Below are 8,490 nucleotides of genomic sequence, written 5' to 3'. Positions count from 1 at the left end.
TTCAAGGAGCTTTAATATTTCCTTTCTTACCACTTCTTTCATCTTAGGATTTAGCCGTCATTGGGATCAATAACTGGTTTGGCATCTTTCTCCAAATTTATTTTGTGTTGACATAGAGTGGGACTAATGCCCTTAAGGTCATCAAGAGTATATCCAATACCAGCACGGTACTTCTTCAAAGTTTTCAATAATCTCTATTCTTGATGCTCTGAAAGGTTAGCACTAATAATAACATGATATATCTTCTTTTCATCAAGATAAGCATATTTAAGAGTATCAGACAATGGTCTAAGCTCAAACACGGGATCACCCTTGGGTGGAGGAGGATCCCCTAGGATTTCAATAGGCAAGTTGTGTTTCATAATAGGTCCCTATTTAAAGAACACTTCATCCATTTCCCTTATTTCATTCATAAACATATCATTTTCATGGTCTAGCAAATATTGTTCTAAAGGGTCAGTAGGAGGCACGGCAATAGAAGCAATACCAATAATTTCATCTTAACTAGGCAATTGTTTATCATGGGGTTGTCTACAAAATTTAGCAAAATTAAACTCATGAGACATATCCCCTAAACCAATAGAAACGATATCCTTATTGCAGTCTATCTTAGCATTAACAGTATTCAAGAAGGGTCTATCAAATATAATGGCACAAGAGTCATCTTGTGGGGAACCGAGAACAAGAAAATTAGCAGGGTATTTAACTTTCCCACACAAGACTTCAACATCTCTAACAATCCCAATCGGTGAAATAATATCTCTATTGGCAAGTTTAATGGTAACATCGATATCTTCTATCTCTGCAGGTGCAATATCATGCATAATTTCTTCGTACAAGGAATGAGGTATTGCACTTGCACTAGCACACATATCACATAAGCCATGATAACAATGATCTCCTATTTTAACAGAAATAACAGGCATGCCTACAATAGGTCTATGTTTATTTTTAGCATCAGGTCTAGCAATTCTAGTAGCTTCATTGCAGAAGTAAATAACATGCCCATCAATATTATCGGTCAAGAGATCTTTAACCATAGCAATCTTAGGTTCAACTTTAATTTGCTCAGGGGGTTTAGGTGTCTTAATATTACTTTTGTTAACCATGGTTGAAGCTTTAGCATGATTCTTTATCCTAACAAGGAAATGTGGTTTCTCAATATAAGCAGCAGGAACAACATGATCATCATAAGTGATAGTATTTTCTTCAACTTTAATAGGTGCAACTACTTTTACTTCAATGGGAGGATTATATTTAAGCCACTTCTCCTTAGGGAGATGAACATGAGTAGCAAAGGATTCACAGAAAGAAGATAATATCTCAGAGTCAAGTCCATATTCAGTGTTAAATTCACGAAAAGCATCGGTATCCATAAAAGATTTAACACAAACAAACTTAGGTGTTATACCTGACTCCTTTCCTTCGTTGAGGTCCCAATCTTCAGAGTTGCGCTTAATTCTTTCCAATAAATCCCATTTGAATTCAATAGTCTTCATCATAAAAGATCCAGTACAAGAAGTATCGAGCATGGAGCGATTACTGAGAGAAAGCCGAGCATAAAAAAATTGAATAATCATTTCTCTTGAGCTCATGATTGGGGCATGAATATAACATTGACTTAAGCCTCCCCCAAGCTTGAGCGATGCTTTCTCCTTCGCGAGGCCAAAAATCACGATGAACAAGATGCATAGGATAAAACTTCTAATGAAATCCCAATTTCAATCGCTTGTAGTCCCATGATCCCATTTCATCACATAGCCTATACCATGTCAATGCATCTCCCTTCAAATATAAAGGAAATACCTTCTTCTTGATAACATCATCGGGCATACCTGCAAGCTTAAATAATCCCCAAACTTCATCCACATAGATTAAGTGTAAATCGGGATGCAATGTTCCATCTCCTGCAAAAGGATTAGCTAGTAGTTTCTCTATCATACCCGAAGGAATTTCAAAGTAAACATTTTCAGTAGGTTCAGTAGGTTGAGGAGCAACTCTTTACTCTACTGATCGGGGTGAATATACCCCGAACAAGCCCCTCAAAGGATTATGTTCCATAGTAACAAGTGACATTAAATTTCAGCACACTATATAAATTTTTTCTTACCAAATTCCACCTACTAAAGGCGGTTCACTCCCTAGCAACGGCGTTAGAAAAGAGTCTTGATGACCCACAAGTGTAGGGGATCTATCGTAGCTTTTCGATAAGTAAGAGTGTCGAACCCAACAAGGAACAGAAGGAAATGATAAGCAGTTTTCAGTAAGGTATTCTCTGCAAGCACTGAAATTATCGGTAACAAATAGTTTTGTGATAAGGTTATTTGTAACGAGTAGCAAGTAATAAAAGTAAATAAGGTGCAACAAGATGGCCCAATCCTTTTTGTAGCAAAGTACAAGCCTGTACAAACTCTTATATGAAGGAAAGCGCTCCTGAGAACACATGGGAATTATCGTCAAGCTAGTTTTCATCACGTTCATATGATCCGCATTCGGTACTTTGATAATTTGATGTGGGTGGACCGGTGCTTGGGTACTTTCCTTACTTGGACAAGCATCCCACTTATGATTAACCCCCATTGCAAGCATTCGCAACTACAACATAAGTATTAAGGTAAACCTAACCATAGCATGAAACATATGGATCCAAATCAGCCCCTTACGAAGCAACGCATAAACTAGGGTTTAAGCTTCTGTCACTCTAGCAACCCATCATCTAATTATTACTTCCCAATGACTCCCTCTAGGCCCAAACATTGGTGAAGTGTCATGTAGTCGATGTTCACATGACACCACTAGAGGGATGACAACATACATCTCATCAAAATATCGAACGAATACCAAATTCACATGACTACTTATAGCAAGACTTCTCCCATGTCCTCAGAAACAAACGTAACTACTGACAAAGCATATTCATGTTCATAATCAGAGGGGTATTAATATGCATAATGGATCTGAACATATGATCTTCCACCAAGTAAACCAACTAGCATCAACTACAAGGAGTAATCAACACTACTAGCAACCCACAGGCACCAATCTGAGATTTGGATACAAAGATTGGATACAAGAGATGAACTAGGGTTTGAGATGAGATGGTGCTGGTGAAGATGTTGATGGAGATTGACCCCCTCCCGATGAGAGGATCGTTGGTGATGATTTCCCCCTCCCGAAGGGAAGTTTTCTCGGCAGAACAGTTCTGCCGGAGCCCTAGATTAGTATCGCCAAGGTTCCTCCTCGTGGCGGCGGAGTTTCTTCCCCAAAGCTTGCTTATTATTTTTTCTCGGACGAAAGACCTCATATAGCAGAAGATGGGCATCAGAGGGCCACCAGGGAGCCCACGAGGCAGGGGGCTCTCTGGGCGCGCCCCCACCCTCGTGGACAGTGGGTGGCCCCCCCAGGAACTTCTTTCGCCCAATATTTTTATATATTCTGGAAATAACTTCCAACTTCATGACTTTTGGAGCTGTGCAGAATAGGTCTCTAATATTTGCTCCTTTTCCAGCCCAGAATCCTAGCTGCCGGCATTCTCCCTCTTCATGTAGACCTTGTAAAATAAGAGAGAATAGGCATAAGTATTGTGACATAATGTGTAACAACAGCCCATAATGCAATAAATATCGATATAAAATCATGATGCAAAATGGACGTATCAGTCACCCCGTGACAACACATTGAGAGACATTATTGGTTAAATTTTGGCCAAAAAATGGAAGTTCCCAGAAATTATTTAAAAATTTCTCAAAAATCCACACTCATTCAATTTAGGAAGGTTTCAACAAGTTTTGTCAAACATAAGAAAACGTGAATGAAAATTCAAATTTAGAGCCATTTTGGGTCAAATTTTGGTAAAAAAGGTTTTCCATTAAATTTTGAGAAAATTCGAAAATATCGATATTACCCTTATATTCAATAGTTTTAACAATGTTTGCCAAACAAAGAAAATTTAGAATGAAAATTCAAATCCATAGCCATTTTGGGTCAAACTTTTGCCAAAAAATGTAAGTTCCCAAAAAATATATCGAAAATCCGCACTAACCTTATGTTAAATCTGGGAAAGTTTCAAAAAGTTTTGCCAAAATAAAATAGAATGGAAAATAAAATTCAGGGTTAAGTGAGCCAAGGAGTGACGTGGCGGCTGGCTGGGTTGTTGAACAGTCAAAACTAGTTTCAAACCGCTCCAGCGCCGTCTCTTGTATGGTTTTGGAAGTTGGAGGTTGTAAAATAGAAGGTTTTGTAGTTTATGAATGTATATTAGATTTTTTAAATCTATTGTATATTAGACTTTGATGGTAGTTTGGGGTTGTAATACCGAAAATGCCAAACGAAGCCCGAGCGCCATGGAGGCTTAATTTGAAAACTTCAAAATTCAAAATTTTGAGTTCCAACAAATTTCGAAAATAAATACCCATATACCTAGATATATAATGTGCATGTTTAGAACTTTTCAGGCCGAAATACGTTAAAATGAGAGCTACACAAAAAGACAAATCAGGGCCTTTTTAGCGTTATGTACTGTTCATCCTCAAAGTCCATTAATTATTACTTTTTTGCAGCTCGCAATTCAAGGTATTTCATCCTGAAATTTTACACGCGTATACATTACATCCTTACATGCATGTGTACTTTTTTCAGAACTTTCTGAAATTGAAAAAAAAATTGACTTTTATTTTTTGAAAAAAATTCAGGATAGCTTGCCCTCCAAAATGCCCTACTCGTTGTAATACAGACTTCTTTCCGCAAGAAACAGCCTACCCGGAGGACAAACACGACAGAGCTTAATGATCCTTGTCCAATCTCCTCGGAGCAAGTACAATGTGAGAACGCGGGGTATAACAGTTAAAATATTATATTTTTGCTGACACGGAGGGGAGAGAAGAGGAGAGAGAAGATGAGCCGGCTATAGAATAAGAGCCAGCTGCAACACATGCTCCTAGGCACGATGTGAGAGTACGGTCTAGGGTGTGGGCCATGCATTAATAAAGTAGCACACATTTACATCTAACTATTGTACATGCTAGCAATAATCTTGGCTATAGATGACATGTCAACGTCATATAGCCATTCGTTGGTTGTACAAATTTTTTTGCGAGGTAAAGCATGAGTTTTATTCCTTAGAAATAGTGTTACAGACTGCTAATACAAACTCTGAAGCAGCGTCTAGAACTCGCTGCACCCAACAGGCGGTGCAACCCCAGAATGACCAATATTAGCTAGACTATGAACAACTCTATTTTAACTACGATCTACTTTTAACAGAATAAACATCCAAGAGCTAGCATGTTCTTAATCTCCATAATCAGATGACCATATGCCGACCGGTCCAGTAAATCGTTTGTGAAGGCCGCAATAACAGTTGAGCTATCAGAATGAATAATGATAGGCAACTCTGACCGTTACATGCTCAGTGACAGTCCTTCAAGAGTGGCACTAATCTCAGCTTTAAGGGCATCTTTGCAGTGGAATAAGTACAGATATGCTGAGAAAATAACAGTGCCATTGCTGTCCCTGAGGATCATACCTGTACCTGCTGCACCAATATCTCGCATGAAAGAACCGTCGATGGACTCTCAAGTGCTTGATTTCTACTCCATCTCTCGGACTCTCACGCCTGACGCTCACCCATCTCATTTAATGAACAGCAGCAGTTTCTTGGTGCAAATAAATGATGCACATCTGCATTTTGATGAGGTGACTGGGATTGACTGCCCACCTCGCCTCCTGCTTTGGCAGTGCCAATGGAGGCATCATTTTTAATGCAGTCTTGGTAGGGCGATGGTGACAAAAAGGCAAGGTGGGTGACCAGTCGCTCGCTGGAACTTCCTTGAGAATTCTGATTCAGGCAGGCAAGTCTCTATTGTACTCTCTCCTTTCCTAAATCTAAATCTTTTTAGATATTTCATTATAAACTATATACGAATATATAGATATATTTTAAAATATAAATTAACTCATTTTACTTTCTATATAGTTTATAGTGAAATCTTAAAAATGACTTATATTTAAGAACGGAGGGAGTATTTTCTTTTATGAATCTAAGATAATGCGTTCTTTTGGGCGCAGAGGATTGGAAATGGGATCCAGCTCATTTCAGATTGGAACAGGATAAATTCCACATCACCATCCCCACGCTTTAACTGGGTTGAAATGGATCGAAATTAGCTGCATGCTTACTTTACTAGCTTGGGACCTGAAACTTTATCAACTTGATGATCATCAGACGTCCAAAACGGTGAATCGCAACTGAATCAAAACTTGTTAATTCCGGCAAACCCCCAAAACTAGCTAGTATACAAAATAGGTATGGTTAGGTCTCAGTCGACTGAGACTTAACAAAGTTTAAGTCAAGTAACATAATATATAAATAAAAAATAAAAAATTTGCATGGTTCTCCACATAGGATGTTATGAATATAGCATCGACTAAGACTTAATCCAAGCAATTGCCCAAAAAATTGAATATACATGGCATGGAAAGATTAAATGAAACTTGAAATCGATAAGCATTTTTTTTTGTAACAACACATACTTTTTAAAGCACATATATGAACGAACCAGAAGATGAACATGCGCTTATGATGCTCATATCTAAGATCTTCATAGCTTATTAGTAGATTCTTGCATAGAAGATCGAGAGCACAACTTTTGCGTCAGCAATTCTTATTTACAATTTCTGACATTCTCAGGGTGTATGCACAAGCTCACGCTGTTCACTCCAAAAACTTCCACCCCAGCAGCAGCATCGATCGCAGTTCAACGTTGGATCTCATCGGCGTTGACGCCGGTGGCCGGTTGGCCTGACCGCCCCGGAAAACGCGGCGGCGCCGCGCCGAACGACGCCGACCTGCCTACCGCGACGCCGGCCATCTCCAACGCTTCGCACGATTTCAGCGCTCTACTGAACTTCGCTAGGCCCATCATCTCCCCCTCTCGCGCACTGTTCGACGCCAGCGGCCGTAGGGAGACGTCCGGCCACGGCAGCCTCGGGAGCGCCATCATGGACGCGGCGCGCCTCACAGCCATCTCCGTCGACAGGACGACGTCGCCCCCGGTCTCCTCGGCGCCAGCACCATCGGCCGCGGCTAGGTTTGCCGCGGGCTCGCTCACGTTGCTACCGGGGGCGGCGGTCTGGTGCGCGCCGGCGGCGACCCTGACCGGAGCGCGGCAGAGCGGGCAGTTGACATGGGCGCGGAGCCAGGTGTCGATGCAGCCGCGGTGGAACGCGTGGCCGCACCGCGGCAGCAGGCGCAGCGTCTCCCCGCCGCGGAACTCCGCGAGGCACACCGCGCAGCCGTCGCCGCCGAGCCCCAGGGCGCGGCACTTGTCGGGGTCGTACACCAGCGCGGTGATGGCCGCGATGGCGCGCTCGTCGAGCCCCACGGTGCGTATGTACCACACGTGGTGCACCCCGTCGTCGGAGTCGCTGTCCGCTGGCACCGGGACCGCCACGTCGGCCGGAGGCCCCCCCTGGGCGGCCTGGTGGTGCAGCGGCAGCGGCAGCGGCGCAGCGTTGGCGCGCTGGCGCCGGCGCCGGCGCACGACGTGGCAGACGAGCAGGACGAGGAGGAGCACCACGGACACGGCGAGGACGGACGCCGATACAGCGACGAGCGGGGTGGGGAGGCGGGAGGAGGGCCGGAGGTGCACGGTGGCGGTGCGCGAGGGCGGCGGCGGCCGGCAGAGGCCGTAGTGGGCGCACGGCTCTGAGCAGTGCGCGGCGCAGGCCAAGGTGTCGGCAGGGAACGGGAAGACGGCGTCGGGCTGGTCGCGCACCGGCTCCGGCTTCGGCCTCATCCTCTCCGGCCTGGGCCTGGGCTTGGGAGGCTTCGGCTTTGGCCGCGGCAGGGGATGGTCCTCGGGCGGCGGCGGCATGGGCGTGGGCTGTTGGAGGCCGCGGAGCAGGCGAGCGGTGGTGGTTGCGACTCCGGCTGCCGTTTTAATGCGTGTGAACTGCGGACCGCGGTGTGTGGTTGAAGCTGCGGCCGGAGACTTGTCGGAGCAAATCCTATGGTCTGTGTGTACTCCCCGGAGCTTCTCGTGGAAGGGTGAGCGGCCGGTAAAAAGCAGGCGCGTTGTTACATCTCGATTGATTTTCTGGAGATTCGTTGGCCACAAGAAAAACATTTCGAGTAGTATTTTCTTCCATTTCGTAGTACGTACACGTCACTGATCGACCATCGATCACTGTTTCACACGTCGTACGGGATCGATGGCCTGCAGTAAAGTGTGATTTCAAGTTTTCAACCGACCGACGAATAAGAAAACATATGCACACATTATTACTGTATAAGCATCTTTAAAAGACTAAACCAACACATTATTTTATAAGATTGATAAAGTCGCCACATGCATGTAGTGAATGGAGACGTCTCCTCTTACTTAACGCACATCGCCGAAAAGCGTAAAATAAATACAGATAAATGGGTTGATGGGCTGAAGATAGCACCTCCTAACCATCCAAATAGTGACCAAATGTGGCCATGTGTTC

At 43.7% G+C, this 8,490-nt stretch overlaps 1 protein-coding gene across 1 annotated transcript; it reads right to left on the bottom strand.

Annotated features, from left to right (window-relative positions):
* Positions 1–6,481: 6,481 nt before the first annotated feature.
* On the bottom strand, positions 6,482–8,115 carry LOC125515659 (RING-H2 finger protein ATL52-like). The gene has a single exon (XM_048681174.1). It carries the CDS (start codon positions 7,872–7,874, stop codon positions 6,756–6,758), a length of 1,119 nt encoding a protein of 372 aa, XP_048537131.1. The 5' UTR covers positions 7,875–8,115; the 3' UTR covers positions 6,482–6,755.
* Between the last annotated feature and the right edge of the window lie 375 nt (positions 8,116–8,490).

Source organism: Triticum urartu, chromosome 6 (genome assembly GCF_003073215.2).
Source record: "Triticum urartu cultivar G1812 chromosome 6, Tu2.1, whole genome shotgun sequence".
NCBI classification, from domain to species: domain Eukaryota; kingdom Viridiplantae; phylum Streptophyta; class Magnoliopsida; order Poales; family Poaceae; genus Triticum; species Triticum urartu.
This window is presented reverse-complemented; position numbering and strand designations above follow the sequence as displayed.

Bases quoted from the DNA above. Each gene is read 5' to 3' on its own strand.
- LOC125515659 (XM_048681174.1), bottom strand. From the start codon at position 7,874: ATGCCGCCGCCGCCCGAGGACCATCCCCTGCCGCGGCCAAAGCCGAAG.